The following is a 26994-nucleotide window of genomic DNA, read 5'->3' as shown; positions in this document are numbered from 1 at the left end:
TATAGCAGACTTGATAAACTACAGTGTAGTGTAGACAAGAACTTTTCTCTGCATTGGTAAGCCCAAAAATTCATTTGACTCACTGTCTTGCAGTATTTGCTTTATTGCAGTCTTCTGGAAGAGAACCTGCGAGATCTTGGAGGTATGCCTGCCCCTTCGACCTCCCTAAATGCAGTTTCAAGCAGTCTAATCCCATCGGTCAGAGCAAACCATCAAGATTTCCAAATATCACCAAAACATAGCTCTCACCCCTAGCCTACCCCATTTTCATCTTTTCTTGGGACAACTCCACGTTCTTCTGAACTATGCTAAGTACTCCTGCCATATGTTCAACAGCACTCCGAGGGTCACTTCTGGACTCTGCTTCATATTTTATTACACTTGTTTATTTCATATGTGTCTGCCCCTACTAGGCCCTGTCTGGGGGGGCAGAGACCCCCTGCATCTTCTTCCCGTTTGCACACCCAGCCTCTGGCAAAGTGCCTGGCACATAGCAGCCCCCCAGCAAAGAACCCTTACATAGAAAGGAGTGCTTGTAGGGGCACCTGGGTGGCTCAGTCTGTTCAGCGTCCAACTTCGGCTCAGGTCATGATCTCAGGTTCGTGAGCTCGAGCCTCACGTCGGGCTCTGTGCTGACAGCTCAGAGCCTGGAGCCTGCTTCCGATTCTGTGTCTCCCTCTCTCTCTGCCCCTCCCCCCACTTGTGCTCTGTCTCTCTCTCTTTCTCTCAAAAATAAATAAACATTTAAAAAATTTTTAAAGTGCTTGTTAGTGATTGCTTTGAGCACCAGATGAATCAGAATCTCCTAAACTACTTATTAAATAAAAATATTTATATATAATAAAATTATATATAGTTATTTAATATATGTTATATATTTATATATGTTATATATTTAGATTTATTTAATACATGTTATATATTTATACTTATATATAATATATATTGTATATGTTATATATTTATATATAAAAAATATATTTTTTTTTAAAAGCATATTTCTGATAACTCAATACCTACTGGATGAGAATCTCTGGGGTGAGCCCAGGAGTCTATTTTCTTTGTTATAAGATACTCCAATAACTCCTAAATATTCTGGAGTTTTATAAAGTTGGCTGAAAAGGTAGGGCTTTCCCGAAGCTTTGCATTATTCTATTTGACATTAGGTATCTACAGATATAACTGCGTTCAGGTTGAAAGAATAATGTGGTAAGTAGCTTCTCTTTTTAAAAACGGGCAGGGGGAAGAAAAAAAAAGCCTCGAGGATGTAGCCGAAGTCGGTCCCAAACCTGCACAGGTTTTGTTGATTAATGTTTCACTGGGGAAAAAAAAAAAAGTTGATTTTGGAAATCTGTTGCGTCCTCTGTCCAAAGCATTTTCCGCGTCAGTAATTTAGCTCCTTCAACATGTTCAAAATCACAATGTTTCTTCCGTGTTTCCTTCTGTCACTTCTATTTGTAGACCATGTCAACTAGCATCGGTAATGACCTGGCCGCCTTCATGTGGCCGGCTTGCCCCTTTAGATAAGCCCCTGACTGCTTCCTTTCACCTGCGACAGCCCCCTGTGACTGCCGTACTGGGACCTTCCACAGCACCCAACCTTCAACACCTGCCACAGTCCCTCAACATTGGCCCTTTCAGTATTCGGGGCTTCCTTCCCTCCTCTCCAAGGGCAGCCTCAGAATAATGTTCGGAAACGAGAGGCTAGAGCAGGTAGGGATTTCTGCCAACTGCTCTGTTTGGTCCACACCCCAGCCTCCAGTCTCACCTCTCGGTAGCTGTCCTGCGAATCCCCGATCTGTGCGCAGTGGAGCCTTGGCGTGAAGGCAGGACAGTGCCAGTTTCCATCCGCCACGAAAATAATGCAAAAGTCATACCCCTCTGCCGCGACACTGTGTAGAGAAGGCAGCATACTGTGTCTCCCTATTCAATTTCTTATTTCTGCCTCTTTCTAATAATTTCCCCCATGTGATCCCCAACTCATTTTACCACGTGTCCATTTTCTTTCTATACACAGCTACCTTCGCTTTTCTTCTTCCTTTCTCTTTGGTTTGCATTCAGAATAAACATGCTTCTTTCTTGCAAAGTCCTTTTTAAGCTCTCCTCATTCCTTTTCAAGGGTTTTGCTCAAAATCGTTTCACTGATTTTGATTCTTCCGTTCAATCAATGGTCATCAATTAAACTTCCATACTATGAAGCACTGTACCAGTAAAGAGGGGAAAGACGAATAAAACATAACACCAGGCTTCAAAAAACTCAAAATCAAGCAGAAGGCAAAAAAAGTAGTATAGAAATAAACGTAATCAACGGTTTAGGCACTGTAAGTTAAGACGTGTGGTCATATGCTAGCAGTAGGTTCTAGAGACAACCACGAAAATTTGAATTGAATGGCCCTTCCAGAGTTAGTGGCGTTAATGAAGTAGAATTGGCGGAGCTTAGTTAAAAGATGTGGAGGGGGCAGAAGGCAGGGAGAAAAAGGAGGAATCAAAAATGATTCTCGGGTTGCCGGTTTGCCGAAGAGGGTGCGGTGGGGAACCCGGGAGAAACACTTCCGCAGGAAACGTGGCAGATGCAGTTCTGAACGGTGCCTAGCAGGTTTGCCAATTTTATGTGCGGGCACAGACACTCAACAGAGCTTTTGTCTTTCCTTCATAGTAACACAGCAGCGAGCTTTTTAGGTCCTAGAATAAGCCTAACCTGACAAAACTTCACTTCACCGTGATTTCTTAAAAGCAAATTACTTTCTCATCTCAATTTGACATGATCTGTACACGTACCTTTTCCTTTTAGCTCCCTTTGATGCTACTTTTAATGCATTTTGAAAACAAACTTCTTACCAAGACAACGAATCTTACCTGGACCTGTCCCATCGTGACTAATCAGAACTTTCTTTTATTACTATTACTACTTCAAAAAATTACCACCTACTTTTTTATATGCAAAGTCCTACCCTATACCTTGTGAGACATACACAAGCTGGTGATATAATTTTTGCCCTCCTCAATGAGACAGTTGACATAAATCTGAAGAAGACTTCTTAAATGTACCATAACATTTCAGTCTACCATTAGTAGCAATAATAAAAGTTAATATAGTCTTCACTATACACAAAGCCTTCTGTTGTTCATACATTTAATCCTCAGAATAACCCATGAAGTAAGTACTACTCATTGTCTTATTTCACAGTTCAAGAGACAGAGACACACAGAGTTCAACTACTTGCCCAAGGTCAGCGTCTAGTGAGGGACGAAGCCCGGACTCAGCCCCAGGCAGTCTGCCTCCAGAATGTGTGCTCTCCACCGTCGGGATACGCCTCTCAGTAGCTATAGTATCTAAATAAACTATGCATCGCAATATCTACATGTGCATACACATACAAATGAAGTTTTAAAATCAACTATTAACTAGTTATAAAGTATACGAATTAAAAGCCACAACACTCAATGCACACATCCACGCAAAAAATTAAACACTAACAGCACCCCAAGACACCCCACCACCGTCATAATCTTCCCCCAGTGAAAACCACTATCCCGGCTTTTAACGAGTTTTGCCAGGTCTCGGACCACAAACAGAATCATCTGGTATGTTCTCTTTCTGCCTGGCTTGTCCCACTCAACCTTTGGGGAACACATCCATATTGCTTCGTTGAACAGTACTGTGTTCCTTTTCATTACTGAACGTCATTCCATATTATTCACGCATTCTACTACTTATGGATAATGGTTGTTTCTGGGTTTGAGGTATTAAAAATGACGCTTCTCAGAACATTCTTGTGTGTGCCTTTTTGTGTATGGACGTGTACCTGTCTGGTGGGGAACTGCTGGGTTATAGAGCATTTGTAGACAGTCTACTTTTCCAAAACGCTCATAACACTGCACATTGGGCATGCTCCGTGCGTGGGAGGTCAAGGTGCCGCACAGCCTACTCCTACTTGGTATCATCATTCTTGTTACGTTCGAGCCATCTGACTGTGCACGGTGACACTTCATTATGGTTTTCATTGTATTTTCCTGATTACTAACAACGTTGGGGACATTTTTCATTTTATTGACTATTTGGATATCCTCTTTTTAGAAAGGACATATTCATGTGTCATGCTTATGTTTTAAAGTGGGCTATCTGTTTTCTCGTTGATCTGCTGTTGTTCTGTATAAAGTTTGGAAACAAAGTCCTTTGCTAGGATATGTGTTACAATTATCTCCTCCCACTTGCTGAATGGCCTTTTTACTCTATTGTGCCTTAAGAAAAAGAAGTCTTTATGGGGCGCCTGGGTGGCGCAGTCGGTTAAGCGTCCGACTTCAGCCAGGTCACGATCTCGCGGTCCGTGAGTTCGAGCCCCGCATCAGGCTCTGGGCTGATGGCTCGGAGCCTGGAGCCTGTTTCCGATTCTGTGTCTCCCTCTCTCTCTGCCCCTCCCCCATTCATGCTCTGTCTCTCTCTGTCCCAAAAATAAATAAAAAACGTGGAAAAAAAAATTAAAAAAAAAAAAAAGAAAAAGAAGTCTTTATTAAAATGGTGTGAATTTATCTTTTTTCCTTTACGCTTAGTGCTTTCTCTGTTTTGTCTTTAAAATCTTAGTCTATATGCATACACTCACGTACCTAGCACACGATGCCTCCGTAGCCAAAAGACGGAAGCAATACAACTCATACTAATGAATGGATAAACTCATGAATGTTGTATATACACACAATGGAATATTATTCCGCCTTTAAAAAAAAAAAAGGAAATTCTGACACCTGCTACAACACAGATAAACCTTGAAGACAGTGTGCTAAGTAACATAAGCCAGTCACAAAAAAATACTTTGTGATTCCACTTTGATGAGATACATAAAAGAATCAAATTCATACAGACAGAAAGTAGCACGGTGGTTACCGGGGGCTGGGTAGGGGAAAAGAGAGGAGAATGGGATTTATCGCTTCAGGGGTCTAGTTTGGGTCCTGCAAGAGGAAAGGAGTTCTGGAGCAGGATGGTCGTGATGGTGGCACAACAGTGTAAACAAATGCACTCAATGCCATTTTAAAATTGTTTACGCTGTGGTCGGGCACCTGGATGGCTCAGTCAGGTAAGCGACCAACTCTTGATTTCTGCTCAGGTCATACATCTCAGGGATGTGAGATCAAGGCCTATCTGGAACCTGCTTAAGATTCTCTTGCTCTTCCTCGGCCCCTCCCCAACTCGTTTGCACACACTCCCCCTGTCTCCTCCCTCCCCCCAAATTGTTAAAGTGGTAAATTTCATGTTATGTCTATTTTACCACCGTTAAAAACATTTTTAAAAATCCTAGCCTACCCCCCCCCCCCAAGATCACAGAGAATTTTTCTCTCATATTATCTTCTAGATACTTGTTTTGCCTTTCTTATTTAGACCTACATTTGCACGAAATTGATTTTGGGGTTCAATGGAAAAGAGGGCTCAGAATTTCTTTTTGTCTATGAGGATATCCAAGTTATTACCTTTCCCTGATGCTGCCCATCAAGACATGTGAATCTTCTGGCTCTCTTCTGTTTCTTCGTTCTATTTGTCTTGCTTGTACCAATCAATGCTGTCTTGATTACTTTAACTTTACAATAAATCTCAATATCTGGTAGTGTGAGCCCTCCAGCTTTGTTTTTCGCAAGATTAGTAATCTTCAGGATTATTTTGGGTGTATCTGACTCTTTGCACTTCTACATAATTTTACAATCAGATTGCTAAGTTCCATAAAAAAAAAGCTATGGGCTTTTGATTGGTTTATAATTCTAAAATTGAAACTTCCAATCCAGGAACACAGTATAGCTCTATTAATGTATGACTTTTTAAAACTTCCCAATATTATTTTGTCATTTTCTCAGGGGAGGTCTTGCCTTGGCCACCTGGGTGCCTACTGTGGATGGAATATGCATGAGAGCAGGGCTCTGCATGGCCCCAGGACTGTGCCCCATCCTGCTAGCCTGCTTTAACCACCACTGCCATTGGAGCCGTCTGTCGCGGGTTGGGGGGGGGGTGTCTCAAGGTTCTAGTCCCTACTGCCAACAGAGGGGACCTCTAGAATGTATACTTAAATTGGCTCCTCCTCTCTCCTTCTCTCCTTCTCTCCATTCATTCCTTCACTGTGTTTCCTGGGATCACCTCCCCCATTAACCTCCCACAGGACCTGTCCCAGGCGCTGCTTTGGGAAAACTCACATGAAGGTCCCACTTTTCAAGTGGAAGTTTGTGAAGGCCTATCTTAAGGCTAGGTCCAGACAGAATCCCAGCCCTTTGAGACCTTCTAAATCCCCACATAGCATCTAGGGCTCTCCGAGACCCCTTTCTGGTTGGTTTCTTGTTTCTAAGCTTAGAAAACTGTACTGAATATCAAGCCTCCCCCTGCCCCTTCTTTCTCTCCAGGATCTTGGACCTTCACGTCCTACCTGCCTTCACCGCTGCCCAGTGCCTTTAAAACCAGTGTTATAAGGTATTTATCAAATGTTTCTAGCTGTCAGCAGGATAGCTACTTTGTTACAAAGCTGACCATCCCAGCTGGCTGCAGAATCTTGGTTGTTTTGTTTTTGGCTTGTGTTTGTTTCTAATAGAAAATACTAGGAGTTACTTACGGTTGCCCTGTTCCCGGTTAAGCCCACCTCCACTCAGCTCCAGGCGGTACGACCCACACTGGGAAGAGACTGTACCTCCCTCTACTTCCTAACTGGCAATCAAATGAACCCCTCTGGAATTTTCTGTGTGTCTTTTTAGTTAAAAAAAAAAAAAATTAGAGGAGGGATGATAGGTAAGAATCGATAAGGATCTTTCTATTACCTGCCCACGTCGAAACTTGACTTTGTTATTTTTGCATCGAGGAAGCCACCGACTCCCTGAATCTCCCCTGGTGCCAAGGAGGTTGATAAGTACGTTAGACTCTGTCTCCGCATCAGGCTTCCTGCCTGTGTACCTGTAGATCTCGTAAACCACCACTGAAATGTCAGAAATCTGCTATTCTCTCTCTCGTTTCTATTTTCTCTTTGAATGTAGGAGACACCCAGAAAAACAATCAGAATGTCGTCTCATCTAGTTGACGTGCGTTTCTCTGTGGTGTTTTGGACACAGTTCTCTTTCTTATGCGGACCCCTGTTCAAACACACTCTCAGCTATTCCCAGAACTACTGTTGTGAAATAATTATTGTTAGCAATTACGCACTTTCATTAACCACTATACTCTCACAGATATTAGGAAAAGTTGTGTAAAAAAAAAAAAAATCCTCTCTCTTAATTAGATGAAAGCAGCAACTTTCCCCCCTGAAGTCTGGCTGTTCTAATCACGGCTGGCCACTCATACTGCATGGAGATCACTACTGGCATAATGGAGACTTTTCTAGCGCTCTTGAGAGAGAGAAAAATACACAGATCTTAGAGAGATACAAATTTAAATACAATTTTTTTCAAAAGGGGCCAGTGAGGTAACCAGCAAATTGTAATCCACTAAACTTGACCTTAGAATTAAGGCCATTTCTGAGACCCCGGCAGAAGTCGCTAATTAGAAAAGAGACTGCCCTTGCTGATGTGACTGCTGTGAATAATATCTTGGACACAACGGATACTTTTTATTCCAAGTCCTAGAACGCTTTATAACTGGTACTCGGTGCAATTGAACAGTTGCATTTATAGAAATTCACATTAACATTTTCCAAAGAACTCAGACATGAAAATCCAACAAGTAAGAAAACAAGGTAAGTGAGAAACATTGCCTGTTTCCATCGTGCCTGACCTTTAAAAAGACAAATGTGGTATATTGGGAAATGGTGTAAGCAGAGAAGATAAATCAGTTTCTTTGTGGAGTCTTACATATTCCAAAATACCCCAGAGTGAAACCCAGCTGAGCTTAAGCAGAAAATTAGAACACTTCTCATGAATTTAGGACAACCAAAGAAATCTTTGAAAACACCCCACAAAGAAGATCTGGTCTTGTTACAACCTGGATAACCGCCTGAACTGAATTAAGCCAACCTAATGATAGAATGCGTCACGAAAACCTACGTGGGCAAGCAGCATCAGAAGTCTTTAGAGGGAAGCCATGCTTCTGTTTCCTGAGAATTTTTCCAGTATTTCAGACGAAGAGTGAACTTGTTTACAACTTAAAAAAAATGACGTTTAAAATATTAAAACACATCTAAAGTAAAAAAAAAAAAAAATTAATCGTTAAAGGTCTAAAAAAGGACATATCAAAAATTATTTAGGACAGAGATCATATCCGTGGAGCACGAAGATCAACACTCAGCCCTCTCTCAACCATTGTGCAGTGTGCGTATTTTACCACCAATGTACCCATTGCCCCATGACAAAATCACATATCTGGACTGCTCCCTGCACACACCTCAAATATTTCACACTGTGTTCCCAGGAACTGCTATAAATTGATTAAGTGGAAAACACAGGCACCCCCACAAATCACTGGCCATCTAAAATTCGAAGTTAAATATACCACGTGTTTAGAACAAAATGGATGTCCTAGTCGAGCACCAAGTTTTATTCTCAACCTACATCAAAAAGAGTTATGTAGCTTGAATTAGAAATTGAAAGAAAAAAGAGGGGCCTAGGCGGCTCAGTCAGTTAAGTGTCAGACTTCAGCTCAGGTCACGATCTCACGGTTTGTGGGTTCGAGCCCCACACTGGGCTCTGTGCTGACAGCTCGGAGCCTGGAGCCTGCTTTGGATCCTGTGTGTGTGTGTCTTTCTCTGCCCCTCCCTCACTCATGCTCTGTCTCTCTCTCTTACTCTCAAAAATAAACATTAAAAAAAATTTTTTAAAGAAATTGAAACATATAATCCTACCCAGAAAGACAGACATTTTGCTGAAATCTTTACTATTGACTCTACTTTAATTGTACAGTATTACATAATTCACTAAGCCATTGCTGTAGTTCTGCAGCAAAGGCATGTAGATATTTTAAATACTAAATTTATCACAATAGATTCTAACTCCAAACTTTTTCATGATCCTAAGACAGTACAAAATTCTTCCACTAACTTAATGCAAAGGGAGAATTTAAGGAATGCTTAGTAAACATGTTGCGTAGACACACGTTAAACTATCGTGTGTCTTAAACAATTCTTAGCAAGTGAAGCTCTCAGAGAATCCTTTGTTCGGTCTCTATCCTTGGGCATGAAAGTCCAGTCTCGGTGTTGTTGATTTAAAAGCAGGGCCATATGTTCTAGCTAAAAGGCATGCATTGTTGTAAAAATGTAGAAGGCTAACAAATTATCTCTGTTCTAAGAGAGGGACACCCCACACAGGGAGGTGAAATCCTGAGGGAGTGAAACAGTACGCTGAAAATGTGAGTTAGAAGAAACTTTATAATTACCTCAAATACTTGAAAAACACAAGGCTGGGTTTCTAGCTACGGAGAGTACACGGAATGGAAGAGATCATTTTACTTGAACATGTTCAAGGCCAAGTATGACTAATCAATCATTCTGGCTGCAAGTAACCGTTCTTAAAGCACCAGGTTTTAAGTAATTATTAGTATACCTATCACCATGATTTAGCTGAACGCACCAGAAGAGTTAACTTGTTGGTTTAGGTCATCCATAAATACTGGGCATTTCTGCCCCAATTTTCTTAATGTTCTTTTTACTACAGTTGACGCTCAATGCTTCTTTCTGACAATTAGGAGCTTCAGCTGCTTGGGAGCCTTACGCACTCTGACAAAAGTCTGCCGTGAGCACCGAAGAGCTTGCTGGTCTGTCTGGCCCAGCTGTCATCTGGGTCATTTCATAGCTACACTACACCCTTCCACCGTTTTGAGGGGAGGGGGGCTTTGTTTCATTTGTGTTGTCACTGTCATCACTTTCATCCCTCTCCTCCTTATATTTACCTATGCTTATTGTCATTTCGAACACTCCCCCATCTTTCAAGGAATGCATGGGACACACATCCCTGTCACACCTCAGCACTCTCTGGGCTTATAAACTTGTGGCCCACGTCGTAAGACTTCACATCATCTCAACAGTGACACAAAAACCCCTCAAATTTTCACCTGTAGGTTGAGGGCTTTTTTTCCCCCCCTCAAACATCATTTTAGGCCAGAGTCTGTGCCAGACATTTGTCAACGATGATGTATCAGCCCCAACCCCAAGCATGAACATCTCCATCAACAGTAACCTTAAGATTCTCTTTCAAGAAATCTTGGCACGCCTGGGTGGCTCAGTCAGTTAAGCATCCAATTCTTGGTTTCAGCTCCAGTCATGATCTCATGGTTCATGGCATTGAACCCCACATTGGGCTCCTCAGTGACAGCAGGGAGCCTGCTTGGGATTCTCTCTCTCAGCCTCTCTCTCTGCTTCTTCCCCCCTCATGCTTGCTTTCTCTCTCTCTTGAAAATAAATAATTAATAATAAAGAAATAAATAATACATTAAAAGAAAGAAAGAAATTGTGGATTCTTTAGCCTCTACTCACTTCAGTCAGCATAGAATTAAACATCTATCTATCTATCTATCTATATGTTTCTATATATCCCATGAAGAATATATATATATATATATATATATTATGTATATATAATAGAAGAATATATATATATATTCTTCATGGGATATATATAATTGTTCTGCATGGGATATATATAATTTCCTTTGTTAACAATGAGTATTTATTGATTTTTGAGAGTGAGCACGAGCTGGAGGAGGGGGTGGGCAGAGAGCGAAGGAGAGAGAGAGAATCCCAAGCAGGCTCCACACTGTCCATGCAATGCCCAATGCGGGGCTCCATCACATGTACCATGAGAGCGTGACCTGGGCCAAAATCAAGAATCAGACGCTTAACCGACTAAGCCATCCAGGCACCCTATTCCTCAGCCACAAAGATATATTAAAAATGTCACATGACTGGAGAGGGGGCTAAAAAACATCCCTCCGATGTGATTTTTCACAGGAAGTTTAGGAGAAGGAAAGCGAAGGCATGGTAGGACATGTGTTCCTTCAGCAGAAGTTAAGAGGGAGGAAGTGATACCTAAGGACCAAGTAAAATGAGATGCCTCAGGTGTGGCCACCCTGAGGGCCCTCTTCACATCTGAGCGTGACATCCAGGAACTAAGGTATCCACATGAAGTAGGGATGGGAGCAGAATGAGAATTCTGAACGGACCAATTTCTGACCAAAATAAACCAAGCTTTATATTGGAAGTGACCGAGCTTCTTTTGAGTTAAAACGATTAAGATTTCGATCATCCATGGAAATAGGGGCTTGGATTATCTTGAAGTCAGGTTTGTGGAGATATGATTTACATGTAGCAAAATTCACTCTTTTAAGCTATATAGTTTGATGAGTGTTGAGAAATATTTGTAAGTCCTATAACTACCATCACCATCAAGATAGAGAATATTTTTATCAGTCCAAAAGGAAAGGTATGATTTTAATAAGCTATGGAGCATGAAAAAAGTTGTATTTTTGCAACCCTCAGAGTTTTGATTGTGAAGATTCAAATCCATGACATGATGGTAAAAACAATGCACGGGGAATAACCTAGAGGCTCTCTAGAAAGATCGTCTCATACACACACCTGCCTGAATTTTGAATGAACATGTGAAGGAATTGGAGCCAATTAACTGTTTGTAAAATATATTTAGCACAGTTCTGTAATTTGCATCTTGATTCCATTTGAAGGATTGCCTCTTAATATTTTATCATACCAAGAAGTTTTTCATTCCCTCGGTGGCCCATTTCTTGATTACCCAAGGTATCAGGTATGTGGTGATGAGGCAGCCTTTTCACACAGCTACTGGAATGGAGTGTTTTAAATATTTAGGCAGCAGAAGTTTATTTGCAGAATTGATGGTCCTTCACCATCAGACTTACATTGTGTCTATACATTCATAGGGTCATGGAGGCCCAGTGCATGGTTCAGGAAGAAAGGACCACCACTAACCCAGCCTAGGATGTCAAGATTGAACCAAAGAAGTAACACTGACCAAATAAAGTCAGCCCCAGAAGTAAATATGGAAAGAAACAGGCTGCTGCCTTATCCCACAATCTGTAGTCCGAGCCATGGTCTGCCCTTGCACTGAACATATACCCCCGTCCCCAGGAATGCACTTACCTGTGTACTGGGCATCTCGGTCTCCTCTCCTCAATCTCACATGTTGTGAGCGCAGGGCTCACGTGTTTTTCTGTTCTGAACCCCTAGCTCCTAGTACATGTGAATATTCACTGAACAGTACTGCATAAAGGAATGCCTGTTCATCCATCCATCCATCAAAAAGTGCTGTGTACTGATCTCCCCTGCTTGGCCAAAGAACTGCTCAAGTCTGAGCCATCTAGAATGGGCTGTGGCTGCTCCACACCCAGAACTGTGCCTTAAACCCAGGCTACCTTCCCAGGCTCTGTTTGCTCTCAACTTTACTTTCAATCCCCAGTTTATTTCAGGGTCCACCCATTTCTGGCCATTTGGCTTTTTCTCCTAGATCTGTATGTGTAGGAGTGGTTGAGAGAATTTGGCCTTCTAGACTCTGATCCTAGAATGTCCAGGGAGCTCCAGCAGTCCCAGGAAGTGACTAGAGAAGGGAAGGGGGTCAGGGAATTGGCATGGTCAAGCCCTCCCTGCCGGACTTGTGCTAAAAACATCTCCTAGTTGAGCTCATTTGAAATGCCACCTCATCTTCCTTGTGCAGTATGGCCCAGTGGTGTTATTCTCTTTTGATGCAAACCATCCTGGAGGGCTCAATATGCTGCCCCCAAATTCCCCATTTACCAAACAAGAGAGGTACATAAAAATTTCATTCTTCCAGCTGCATCCCTAATGTTCCAGACTTCCATTCTCCTCCCAGGGTACTTTCTTAAATTTTCATTGGGTGGTGGCTTTGGGGACCTATCCTAGAGAGACATGTCTCTGTAGAAATGTGGTAGATGGACACGCACACACACATACACACACATACACACACACACAGATTCCATGCCTTGGGTTGGGAATAAACACATGAATATTTCAGTGAAATGCATGGGACCTTAAGTCTTAAGTAGGTTCCTAGCTGGAAGATGGTATACCCAGGCCTTTCCAAATATTTAGCTCTCCAATCTAGAGATAGTTGTGCCAAATGGTCTCTGGACCAACTGGTGTCCCGACTCTCCCCAGCTAACAAATGACCCTGGGGCCATGACCTCTCAGTGCCCTTTTCTCCATTCTGGGAGACAAACTCTCAAAACATCTCAGGTCCACCAATCTTGGGTGTCATAAACAAATAATCACAGAGTCTAAGGAAAATGCTTGGAAGGCCATGAACTCTGCATTTGTAACCCCATCCCTGTCAAAGTGCAATATTTTTAGTGAATGTAAGTTGGTTTTTTTTTTTCCCTGAAGACTTTCCAATCAGAAAAAATGAAGCGTAATTATATATGCTTGGGGGACTTCCTGGTGCCATGTTGTTAGTCATTATGCTCAAATGTTCCCAGGTAATACTGCATGGCTTTGCCCTTCCAAGGCCTTCTGCAGTCTGCCCTGTGGGAGGCAGCTCCTCTCTGCACGAGGCACCTGCAGTGTTGATGAGCACTGAAGGCTGCCTGTACCACCTCAGGGCTATGAGCACTGGCTCTGGTACCTGCAGAGATCTCCAGGCAGCACAGCTGACCCTCCCCAAGATAACCCCCCCCCCTGCCCCCCGGCTGAAGCTTTAATTTGATTTAATTAATGGACTGTTTTAGTGCTTTCTCTCAGGCCACCCAGAATTAAGCTTTCTCAGCACTCATCATGGTGTGATCATGTTGATACAAACTGCCCAAAGAAATCCGATCTCAGAAACAGATGGTAAATGAGATTCAGTGTTAAACATGTGCAGACACGTCAGTCTGCACTGACCACGCACGTCGGCGGTTCAGCACTGAATCCTCATGTGCCTCTTGATCGAAAATATTTATCTTATTGCTGAAAAAGAAATACCTTTGAGCTGTAGAGAGAAGTGCCCAGGTGGGAAAGAAGTGGGATTCCTTCATATTTTATAGAAGGTTTCCAGGAAGGCCTCACTGAGAAGGTTCCTTGGACCGGAAACCTGACCAGAGGTGTAGGAGCTGGCCACGTAGAGGCCTGGGGAAGGCACAGGCCGGCAGACAGGACAGAACGGCAGAGTCCTAAGGGCTCAGGAGACGGCTTGCCTGGCCCCATCAAGGAACGCTGATGCCGGAGTTGGGGGAAGGGTAAGCAGGCTTTGTAGGCATCGTGGCAACTCTGGCTTTACTCTTAGCAAGTAGGCAAACCGTGGAGTGTCGTAGGCAAAAGAGTGACCTAATCCGATTGATATTTTAAGAAGGCCACTCTGGCTGCGGGGTTGAGAATAATAGCCTGTCCTAACCCCAAACTGTTCTTTGTGTTTGACCTCCTATCATCATGATGCCAGCTGAATGGTATGAAGGAAGCAGAGGGAAAGACAAGTTGAGGGGAGAGAACAAAGAGATTAATTTAGAACATGTCGAGCGCCTCCGATGTCACAAATACCAGATTCATACCCTCCTGATGGAAACCCCATGGGTGATCACATGACTCCTTTGGCTGGAATGGTCCCAATTGATACTGATTGTTCTCATGCACGAATAGAGCCTTGGATGGGGAATATATGGCGATTACGCTAATGATATTCGTTCCATTTCACAGACAGATGAACTGAGGCTGAGAAAACTTGTGTAACTTGCCCCAGTTCACCAAGCCTGTGATTGAGGCCAAGGTTTGGAAGCCAGACTTTGCATCTCTGCACGTCAGATGTCTCATCAGTGAAAGGCCACGTTTTCCCCTCGAGCACGGGTCTGGTGGAAAACGCTAAAGCATAAAAGAAAGCTTGCTTGTTTTTCCAAACTTAGCTCAGCTGTTAGCATCCCAAACTTGCTGTAGGTTGTACGTGTTCAGAAAGACACTTACTTTCTCACTACTGAAAGTCTGGTAAATACAGATATTTTAAAGGAAACACATTTCTATTATGATGGTACTTTCATACATTCTCAGATAATTATTTCTTGATTGGAAGTAAACCACTAAACACACCTCCTGCTGGCTTACCAAAACCTAGCGTCACATATTTCTTCAGCCACAGTGGTGGCCCCAAATCTCTCCTCCTATTATCATGGGTCTCTCCTGAAGAAAACCCAGAGCCAGATCCTGTGAACAGGCTGTGAGCCGAGTCAGCATTCTTTTCAGCCCGGGGCATGCCGACCAGGCCATTTATAAAGATGGTTAAGAACAACCAAGCAATGGCGATGAGCAGCCCTTGGTCCCTTTCCCCACAAACATGGCAGATGGTGAGCAAATGGGAGGAAGGTGTGGAAGTCATGCGTGTGAACAGGCTCTGCTCGGCAGTGCTGGTCTCCAGGAGGAGACTGCTCTGATCCCAGCAGCAATCCAGCTCAGCCCCCAAAGAATAGTGATTTATAGACTAATAGTCTCAAAAAAAACAAAAACAAAAACAAAAACAAAAAAAAAAAACCCTTTTCTTTTGAAAACATTCCAGTAATCTTTTGAAAAGAAGAGGCAAAGTCACAAAATTAATTGGCTCAGAGTGTAAGTGCCAACTGCACGGAAAAGCACTCTTCTTGTGCTACTAAATTAAAAAAATATATAACCCTCAAGTGTCCCTAGGACTCTATCCAGCCTGGCAAACCTAAGTATTAATAGCTTCATTTTAAAAAGAAGTTCCTCTGCGATCATTCTTTGTGCTCTTCCCTGGGCCAGCTTCGGAATATTCTGACAGATGAACAGACAATCCCAAAATATTGAAGGTCAGCCCCTCCGTAGTCCTCCTTTCAAACCCAAACCAGAGAAGCATCAATTCAGTGGTTTGATTCTGCTGTGGCTTTCCTTGATGTCACAAGAATAGTAAATGAACCTCTTGGCACCAAGAATGACTTTCCAAAAGCAATACTCAGCATGCCTGGACTGCGGCTTGCTCACCAGTAGGTTTTGATCTCTAGTTAAACCTGAACATTAAGGTGTCACTGTTTTTTCACTTTCTTATTTGAATGATTTTCCCCTAAATGAGCAAATAATCAATCTGGGAAAGGGGCAGCCGGATGGGTTTGTCAGAACTGGAGAAAAAGGACTGGATTGGATCAGCTCTAGGTATTATGTATTACGTTATATTATTTTGTCGGAGAAAATGCTGTAGAGGTGGTTGGTGTGCTTCAGCTAAGAAATTACCCCCTTAAACGGGAAATGCTAATGGATAAAGTTTCATTAGAGAGTTTGGGAAAGGGATGAACAGAATGATGCTGGGAGACATGCTGAGTCTTTACTGCTGCTAAAGTTAAATGAACCCAAAATCAATAGTTCATTTAAAGCACAATGGAGTTTCTTTTGTATCTTGGGTTTTTTCAAAACCCATACAACTGCTTTCTATTTTTTTATTTTTTTTACAAGTAACAAACTGTGCATTTGTCAAATAGGAAGCGATTGGAAGAAATACAAAATAGGTGTCTAATAGAGTTTAAATAAAGTTCATTTTTTAATGCAGCTCTTTAAAACATCATAAATTGAGAAATAGCTAATATAGTAGGCCAATAGATTTCTTGTGTTTCTTATTGGGACCATGGATTTCAAAGTCCTTCTATACATCATTTTCAAAAAGCAGAATGGGTTCTTTTTTTTTTTTAATGTTTATTTATTTTTGAGGCAGAGAGAGACAGAGCATGAATGGGGGAGGGTCAGAGAGAGAGGGAGACACAGAATCTGAAGCAGGTTCCAGGCTCTGAGCTGTCAGCACAGAGCCTGACGCGGGGCTCGAACTCACAGACCGTGAGTTCATGACCTCAGCCGAAGTCAGACGCTTAACCGACTGCGCCACCCAGGCGTCCCCTGGGTGCCCATCAGAATGGGTTCTTGATAGCTGTTAGCAACAGGGTGAAGAGTACAGGGGGGCTGTATGATTCTAAATTTTTTGTTCCCCAACTGCAAGACATCAGCTCTAATTTTTCCTCATAGATACTTTGTATTTCTAACATTCCTATATCAGTTAGAAATGATTCATGTGACAGAACATGATGAGTCTTTTTTTTTCATATTTCTTATTCAATTTATTTAAACTAACAAAAAGAGTTCCCCATTTCTCCCTCCCCTATCCCCACCCCTTGCAACCACCAATATGTTCTCCATCTATGAGCTTGGGGGTTTTTTTGTTTGTTTTTTGTTTTTAGATTTCACATATAAAACAGATCATAGAGTATTTGCCTTTCTCTGTCTGACTTACTTCACTTGCCAAAATGCCCTCGAGGTTCATCCATGTCACAAATCAAGATTTTACTTTTTTAATGGTTGAATCATGTTTCATTATATATATAAATATGCATATTAAATACATAAAACCAAAATCATATATGTTATACCAAATAGTTATATCATTATATAAGTGTAATTATGTTATATATACCAAAATTATATATATTATACCCTGGTATGATACATGGTTCATATAATTATATACCATATATATAGTGTAATTAGTATACTATACTACTATATACAATGACAAATTAGACAATTACTAATATATTATATAACATATAATATACAAATTGTATACAATTACTAACACTATACAGTACTGTACAAATTACTATACCATTACTATACTATTACTCTAATATACAAATAGTATACAATGTTTGGATACATAATTATATTTTCATAATTATAATATAAAAATTATTTGGTATGATATCAGTACAGACATACAGTATATACTTTATCCATTCATCCATCGACGGTTACTTAGGTTCTTTCCATATTTTGGCTATTGTAAATAATGCTGCAATAAACTTTGAGGTCCTTATGTTTTTTTTTTCAAATTAGCATTTTCATTTGCTTTGGATAAATCCCCAGAAGTGAAATAGGTGGATCAGACGATGGTTCTATTTTTAATCTTTTGAGGAAACTCCGTACTATTTTCCACAGTGGCTACGCCAATCTACACCACCACCAATGGTGCACAAGGGCTCCCTTTTCTCCACATCCTCACCAGGACTTGTTATTTCTTGTCTTTTTGATAATAGCCACTCAACAGACGTGAGGTGATATCTCATTGGGTTTTGTTTGCATTTCCCTGATGATTGTGACTTGAAATCTTTTCAGGTATTTGTTGGTTATCTGAATGTTCCTTTTTTTTTTTTTTTTTTGAGTATAGTTGACACAAAACGTTACCTTAGCCTCAGGTGCACAGTACACAGTGATTTGACAAGTTTGTACATTACGTTGTGGTCACAAGTGTAGCTACTCCCTGTCCAGTACATCACTTCTCTGGAGAAGTACGTACTTAGGTTTGCCCATTTTTTAATTGGACTATTTGGGTTTTTTCTTATTAAATTATATGAGTTCTTTATCTATTTTAGATTGTTAGCCCTTCAACAAATATATGGTTCTTCCATTACTTCCAAATACTTTCTCCCATTCAGGACGTTGCTTTTTCGTTTGTTGCTGGTTTCCTTTGCCGTGCAGAAGCTTTTTAGTTTGATGTAGTTCCACTGATTTACGTTGGTTTTTGTTAGTTTTTGCTTTCAGTGTCAGATAAAAAAAAAATCATGAAGACCTATGCTAAGGAGCTTACTTCCTACATTTTCTTCTAGGAGTTTTATGGTTTTAAGTTCTATGTTCAAGCCTTTAATCTGTTTTGAGTTACAATTCATGTACAATGTTAGATAGTGGTCCAGTTTCATTCTTCCGAATGTGACTGTCCAGTCTTCCCAACATATTTATTAAAGAGATTGTCCTTTCCCTACTGTATATTCTTGGCTCCTTTGTCATAAATTAATTGACCATATATATGTGGGTTTATTTCTGGGCTCTCTATTCCGTTTCATTGATAGATGGGTCAGTTTTTATGCCAATGCCACACTCGTTTGATTGCTTTATGATGTAGTTTGAAATCAGGGAGCGTAACACCTCCAGATTGTTCTTCTTTCTCAAGATTGCTTTGGCACTGGAATATCTTTCGATTTATTTGTGTCTTCTTCAATTTATTTCATTGATGTGTTGTAGTTTTCAAAATATAGGTCTTTCACCTCCTTGGTTAAATTTATTCCTATGTATTTTGTTCTTTTTGATGCAATTGTAAGTGGGATCGCTTTCCTAATTTCTCTTCCTGATAGTTTGTGGTTAGTATCAAAAAATGCAGCAGAGTTTTGTGTATTGACTTTGTATCCTGCAACTTTACCTAATTCATTTATTAGTTCTGACAGTCTTTTGATAGAATCTTTAGGGCTTTCTAGATATATGTCAGCTGCAAACAATGACAGTTTTACTTCTTCCTTTCCAATTTGGATGCCTTTTATTTCTTTTTCTTGCCTAACTGCTCTGGCTAGGACTTCCAGTACTACGTTAAATAAAAATGGTGAGCGTGGGCACCCTTGTCTTGGTCCTGATCTTCCAGCTTCTCACCACTGAGCATGATGTTAGCCGTGCGCTTGTCTCAGATGGCCTTTATTATGTTGAAGCACCTTCCCTCTAAACCCCCTTTTTTGAGAATTTTTACCATAAATGGGTGTTGAATTTTGTCAAATATTTTTCCTGTATCTATTGAGATGATCATGTGATTTTTATCTTTCATTTTGGTAATGTGGTATATCATATTAACTGATCTGCGGATGTTGAGCCATCCTTGCACCCATGAAATAAACACCACTTGATCATGGTGTATGATCCTTCTAATGTGTTATTGAATTCAGTTTGCTAATACATTGTTAAGCGTTTCTGCATCTATGTTCATCAGGGGTATTGACCTGTAATTTCTTAAGACCCTTTTATCTTTTCCATTTCAGTCTTTTAGACACCCCCAGATTCTAGTGCCACCCCACATGACTGAAGGGCAACTAAAACTGTCAGGATCTGGAGATTCATGTATTAAATGAGATCTTCTATGAGCAAATGCCTTTGCAAACAGTCAAACTATACACAAACATCAAGGATTAATATTAAATACTTCTTTCATTAAGCTGGCATTATCCTAAGTCTTTTATTTTGCTATATCTGAATTAACCTACAAGTATTTCTGTGGCATACAGCTTCTGTGTCCTGTGCCAAACATCAACCTAACAGGGATCGAGAATATAAAATGGAGCCCCTGCTGGGAGATAAGGCTAATCAATATGAACTTGGTATAGAAAGAGCAGGCTCTCCTTGCAGGCTAAAGTGGAGGGGCAGGGATGGTGACTTCTCTTAGGGGGTGTGGTGGGTTCAAAGCATCAGTGAGCTACGGAGTGAGGGCTCCTGAGGGGAGTTGAAGAGAAGAAACTGATGAGAAGGCAGATAGAGGGGAGTCATCAGAGCTAAAATAAGAACTGAAACCACAAAACTGAGCAACTTCTGGGGAATGGGAGCCCTTCCTGGATCATGTTTATATCCTCCGGATCTCGGTACTCGTGGCACACGTTTGGCACTTTCTACCTGTTTGCATACATCTGTTTACCTTTACTTGTGTGGAATGGCTAAACAGACCACGGATGGGTATTAGAGATGATGAGGTGGCGAATCATCTACTGGAACACTGGGGCTCAAGGCAAGGGAGAGGACGGGGCTGAAGATGAAGAAGAATTACACCTCTCTGTAGAGTTAACAACAAAAGTTAGAGAGAGCCTCAAAAGGGCAGGGAGGAATCAAGCATTTAAATCCATATGTTCAAGGAAAAAGGACCAAATGGAACCAGTGATAGGAACAGAAAAAAAAATAGAGAAAACAGTGAAGCCCTAGGTTGGCTTCATGTGACAGAGGTCAGGGTTGGAGAGGTGTTTAAGAACAATGATGGTAAAAGCTAGTGGTTATTGAATGATTACTATGTGCCAGGAACAAAGCGTTATAAGCACATTACCCTGAAAACTAAGTGCATTATCTCATGTACCCAAAATAATCCCATGACATAGGTACTATTTTTATCTCCTTTCATAGATGAAGTCGTTCCGGCTAAGGGAAGTTAAGTATATTGCCCAGGGTGACACAGCTAAACACATCACCAAACCAAGACTAACTCAAGTGTGCCTGGTTCCAGAGCCTCTAGAAATCTCCGCCTCTTTAAATATGAAATCAACAGTGTCAAATACAGTGGAGAGATCTAGGACACCAAGAACACACACACACACACACACACACACACACACACACACACACGCGCGTCACTGAACTTGGAACACAATGGCCATCAGTATCCATTGAGAGAGAACATTTTCACTACAGCAGTGGAGGCAAAAAATAAGATGGCTGCCAGAGAGATGCAGGGAATGGATGGAAAGACAATTAAAGCAATGTGTCAGTTCACTTTTAGGCAAAACAAAACAAAACTGAGTAAGGGAACTCGGGTGCTCCTAAATCCATGACTGCTTATGTTTGTTCACATAGTATAGCCAAGAAGAAAGCCACACTAAGGTGGCTAGCAAAACAGTTTACAGAAGGATGAATTGATGACACACATACATCCTTGCATATACATTTTCACCTCTGAATGGCCACACAAGCGTTAATCTTAAAGCCTAATATTCTAAATCACGAGTAGGCAAACTATGGCCTACGGGCCAAATCTGCCAGCACCTGTTTTTATACAGGAGCTGAGAATGCTTTTCTTTACTTTTCTTAATGGTTAAAAAAAAATTGAAAGCAGAATAGTATTTCTTGACAAATGAAACTTACATGAAATTCCAATTTCAGTGTCCACAAATAAAGTTCTCTTGGCATGCAGCCACACCATTAGTTTACATATTATCTACAGCAGCTGCCTCACAACCCTGGCAAGGCTGGGAAGTTTGGAGAGACTTTATGGCCCAGGCAGCATAATATATTTAGTGCCTGGCCCTTTCCAGATAAAGGTTGCCCATCTCTGTTCTAAATCATCTCAACAGTTTTAATTTTTAATACGTATCGCGAAGGAAAGGAAATTATATACCTGGCAAAGGTGCCTTATTGGTTCTTACAGTGAGTATCTCTTTCCACGTACTTCCATTATTTTCATTCTCGGCAATCCAGGAGTCGACAGTAAGACAAAACACCTCACACGTGTCTATATTTTCAAGGCTAATTTCTTCTAGACACCACCCGGGATCCTGTCCACTGTTGTCATGTCCAATGCGTATTTTATAGATTTCACCAATATCTTTAAGATCAATCTGCCACACAAAGGAAAAAAAGGGGAAATGAAAGTCCCCACATTTCTGATTCGATTTTTCAAATCAAAAATCCATATTCAGTTTTGAACTCACTATTTTCCCCACACATACTCCTTACTCATTTTCCTTAGATTTACTTGTAACACTGTGAAATGCTGTTACGTATGGCAAAGCGTGAGCCCATTGACCATGGAGAAACCAACAGATTAAATCCAGTTAGCCTTCACGACATCTTTTTTTTCTTTTAACAACTCATTGTTATTACCTTGCAAAATAAATGTTTTCTTGTGATCACTGATATACACGACTCACTCGGTAGTTAGGCCTGAAGAAGAGAATCTATTTCTCTGGTGTCTATAAGAGATTGGATATTCCCATTAGGGAGGGATCCTGAGGAAAAGAAACCATATATATATGCTTCTGGATTTACGCTAGGGCTCACCACGTAGCCCTGAAACAGTGGTACTGGAGAGATGACAACGTAGCCAACAGTGTAGGTAACATGATTAACAAGTAATTCCGCCTTATGTTCCTCTGCACCTCACCAAACAACTAATTACCCGACATGGTAACTATCATCAAGTATCATTCACAGTTCAGAAGGAACAATATTTTTCTTTTCATATGAAAAAAAAATCGATCGATGATTCTACCACATCAGTTTTCTATTGCAAACAATGACCTTCATTGCCTCTCATTCCTACGGGTCAGAAACCCAGGCACCGTGTGGCTCAACTGTGTTCTCTGCTCAGGGCCTCACGAGATGAACCCAAGGTATGGGCTGAACTAGGCTCTTCTCTGGAGACTCAGAGGAGGATTCTGCTTCTAAGCTCATCCAGGTTGGTGGCAGAATCCAGTTCCCTGTGGATTTAGAACTGAGGTTCCTCTTCCTTGACACGTAACCCTTCATCTCCAAGCCAACCCTTCATCTCCAAGCCATCTCTGACCCCTCGTCATGCTTGGCATCCCTGGCTTTCCGTCCACTACCAGCAGGAGAAAGATATTTGCTTTTAGGGGCTCATGCGATTTAGATTAGGCCCACCGAGATTCATCAGGCTCATCTCCCTATTTTAAGGTACTTAAGTTACATACCATGAAACACTGTAATTAGAAACAATTTCATTTGCTTCTGGTATTCTGTCTCCCTCCACCTAACTTCTTTTCTCCCCTTTGGTATTAGTATTACCAGAAACATTCACATGGCCACAGGAAGTTACTCCTCCAGAGTTTATGCAGACCTACCACATTTTTTTTCTACTAAAATATTTTTTACTGGTAATATAATTTCGGGTTGCTGTATGGGTGATAATTGTTGTGAATAAATTCTGTCCTGCAGCCAAAATTCCTTTTGGTCAGGATGCACAAGAGTTCAACAGAGTTGAGCTAAATAATTGGGCACCTCCTATTATTTCTGGAACAAAGTGGTTGTAAAAATACTCTCATGTAGAAAATCCTAATATTGGTGCTCAGTATAGATAACTAGCCTCCTACAGAGTTACAGTTGCAGATGGTGGAAAGAAGGAGAGAAAATAGAGGGCACATCTCAAAATCTGCTCAAAGGCAAAATTGTGTTGTGGCTAAAACCCTGGTTTTTGAAGTGAAATCTGGAGTTGAAAGTTCCCCTGCCCTTGCTGGTTGTGTAAATGGCAGCAAGTATGTCCACTTTTCTAAGCTTCCGCGTCCCCATCTGAACACTATAATAGTACAAACCTTATAAAGTCTACACTAGCACTCAGTAAGTATCAGCAGCCATTGTTTTATCAATCAGAGTTGTGTGCTAATTAGAAAATTCCTAAATTTACCTAATGTAAAGACAAGATTAATCTAAAGACAGGGTCCAGCATTCACAGTAGGAAATTAAAATTAGTATTTGGGCATCACATATAAAATTGAAATGAATAAAGCCTATGTCTTTCCCTGATGGTAAAAATAGGTCATTGTAAACAAAAACCAAATGGTGGCATCTAGAAACTAAATCATCATTCACACACGATGTGTGCATGGGTTAGCCAATACAATCAGAACCGAATGACTGTACCACAGTCTGGCTAGTACTATAGATTGTACCCAAATTACTTCTAACATGTTAGCCAAACGGATTTGGAACTCTTTGTTCTGGCTTAACGTAGTCAACCTGGGTCACCTCAACTTTAGTAAAGTTCAAATGCAATATGCCAAGAAATTATTCTTGCACGTAACTGTTTTTAGTTTTCTCCATTTAACTTCCACACTTGAAAACGCACACAAAGTTATTCTATAATGTAGGATGGCTTTTCATCATACAGATGGACCCCATCATGGCTCAGTTATTCTCCAGAAAGGAAATTATGCTTAAAGTCGTATGTGGTCACAGATTAAAATAAAAATTTTTTCAACCTGAGGACCAAAAAAGGCATATGGATTGCTAGATACAGGGTCAGAAAGAGAAAGGCAGAAGAAATATAGCCCATTCCCATCGCTGTAATGTCACATATTGAAAATCATAAGGATATCAATAAACGACAACATAACCAGAACATGAAGATCTAAAAAAATGTTATCTGAAAATGTCTGATTTGGGTACTTGAAAATGGATTAAGTCTATATTGAGTTTAAGTAAGAAAATAAAGGACTTTGTATACCCACATTTTAAAAAAATTATTCTGTTTATCATACATACTACTCCCAAGAATATTTTAAACTAGACTAAGTAAGTTAAACCATTTTAAACATTTAACAAATTTGTATTACAAACACACACTGCTCTAAGCAAGCATATAAACAGGGAAAAAACCAGCTCTCGCATTCCTGTGAACCACTAATCCAATACGTTCAAAGTGAGAAATAAAGCAAGAAAAGTATGAGATGGTTTAGTACAGGTGGGGCAGGTAGCAAGGAATCTGGACCTTGAGGAATAAGCAGCGTGTCTATGAAGGAGAGAAGACAGAAAACAGTATGAGCGAAACCAAGGAGAGTGAACGTACTGCTTGAATCTGAGATTATTGTTCCTGAAATTTTACAACTCTAGGTTTTATTCCCTCCCTTTGAACAGAGTCTAGTACCCTTCCGGGTATGCATAGGTACTTGGCAAATGCAGATGCCATTGCCAGGAAACGGCCCAGGAGCAGCTACTTGGGCTGGAGGACAGAGCACCACACCTAAGCACACAAAGGGACGCCCCGCAAACCCAAGTACCGAGACCTCCTGGCACTGGGATCTTGAGGAAGTTCCACCTCTCTCAACTTCAGTTCCCTCATTTACAAAATGGAGTAATTAAGAATCACTTTAGTGAGAGACTGCGAAGATAATTAATTAGCGAAAACTTGTCAAATAAACACACACTAGGTCCTTAACAAAGAGTGGTGATCTTAGTAATTATTATTATTCTTAACTAAAGGGCGATGGAAGGAAGTAGGTGAAAAATACAGCAGGGAGAAGGCCACTAAAGTCCATATGCTTCAATCCTGCAGGCATTCTTTTTCCGTGCCTTTGACCTTCCAGCACTGAGCCGGGCAGATGGGAGAAGGAGATAAACGGAGTAAGGTCAGTCCTCTCCCCCCATCAGGTCCTCAGCAGCCAGCGGAATCCCCAGGGCTGGCTGGCATGGGATCCCTGACCACGGGGTAGGCCTAATAGATCAGGGGGCTAGTTCTCAGAAGCAGAGCATGAGAGGAAAAGCACAGAGCCCGTCATCGGAAAACCAGGCCCGAGGCTGAGGGCTCTCATGTCAGTCATTTCATATCCCCGAGTCTCATGTTTCTCTTTGTAAAAAGAGGGCTTTTGTAAGGACCAAATTAGATAATCTTGTGAAAACACATTGTAATTCATAGACCGCCAGCCCACGCAGGTCTCAGGACAGAGAAGAGAATTGAGAGGTGTGGAGAGGTCTCTAAAGAATAACCAGGACTTGCACTGTACCTTGTGTTCAGACCACCCCTTTTCTTGGAGCTCCCATGATTGAAATAGTTGGGAAAATGAGGTAGTAATTTGAGGGGTACTCAAGAAAGAATTTGAGGATTATCACAAAAAAAAAGGCCATTTTCATTTGTCAATGAAAATGGAAATAGTCATGCAAAAAATAGCAGAAAAGATTCTCAAAGCCAAGAAATGAACTTGAATAAAATACATTCCTTTTGCAAATTGCACAATACAATGCATATCCTCCCTTTCCAAAGACGAAGGCTTTTGTACGCTAAAAGTTGTATAGCCTATTAGAGAATGTTCAGATACAGAACTTTGAAGGAATAACCTGTATTTTCTAGAAAAACAACATGACTGGGGGATCTGTGAAATAGTCATACAAAAAGTTTATGGAAAAAACATATTCCTTCTTCAGATATCTAGTGTTGGGTTTTTTTTTTTTTGTTTGTTTGTTTGCAGAAAAAAATGGTAGCAAATTAAAAAAAAATTTTTTCCTTTGAGTAGAATTGACACACAATGTTACATTCGTTTCAGGTGTACAACATAGTGATTCAACTCCTCTATATGTTATGCTGTGCTCACCACAAATATAGCTACCATCAGGTATCTGCTTTTAGACGTAGATCTTAATCCAGACATTTTTGCATATGGAATTACTGACCAGTTGGATTTTTCTAACTTGGAGATGCTAAATCTCTTCATGCAAACGTCAGTATTTTTTTCAATAAATGGCGAAGGAATTATTTTTACAAAAATGCTATTCTGGAAGACAATTCCATGGCCTGCAAAGTCTGTATTCTCTGTTTAAGAACACTTCCATAGTTTGGAAAAAGCATACTGGAACACAAATTAGCTGTGTGATCACTGAAATCCCATCTGGGGGCATTCCCCCCCCCCCCACCCCATGTCTCAATTTATACAGATATCTCATGTTACGTATTTATTGTCTTTCAAAAAGAACATTATGGCTTAAAAGCTCCGGACAGGAATGTGGAAGTGTAGACTGGAAACCTGGGCTC

General features: G+C 40.9%; 1 protein-coding gene across 1 annotated transcript in view; it reads right to left on the bottom strand.

Annotated features, from left to right (window-relative positions):
- LOC122234887 (lipoxygenase homology domain-containing protein 1-like) overlaps positions 1–26994 on the bottom strand; it is a 129042-nt gene that overhangs the window by 14536 nt on the left and 87512 nt on the right. The window contains exon 9 of the mRNA XM_042972887.1: positions 21856–22075. Within this exon, the coding sequence (XP_042828821.1) occupies positions 21856–22075 (220 nt within the window). The remainder of the gene's footprint in view (positions 1–21855; positions 22076–26994) is intronic.

The sequence above is a fragment of the Panthera tigris genome, chromosome F2 (genome assembly GCF_018350195.1).
Source record: "Panthera tigris isolate Pti1 chromosome F2, P.tigris_Pti1_mat1.1, whole genome shotgun sequence".
Classification (NCBI taxonomy): Eukaryota; Metazoa; Chordata; class Mammalia; order Carnivora; family Felidae; genus Panthera; species Panthera tigris.
Note: the sequence above shows the minus strand (reverse complement) of the source record. Positions and strands in the feature narration are given on the sequence as shown.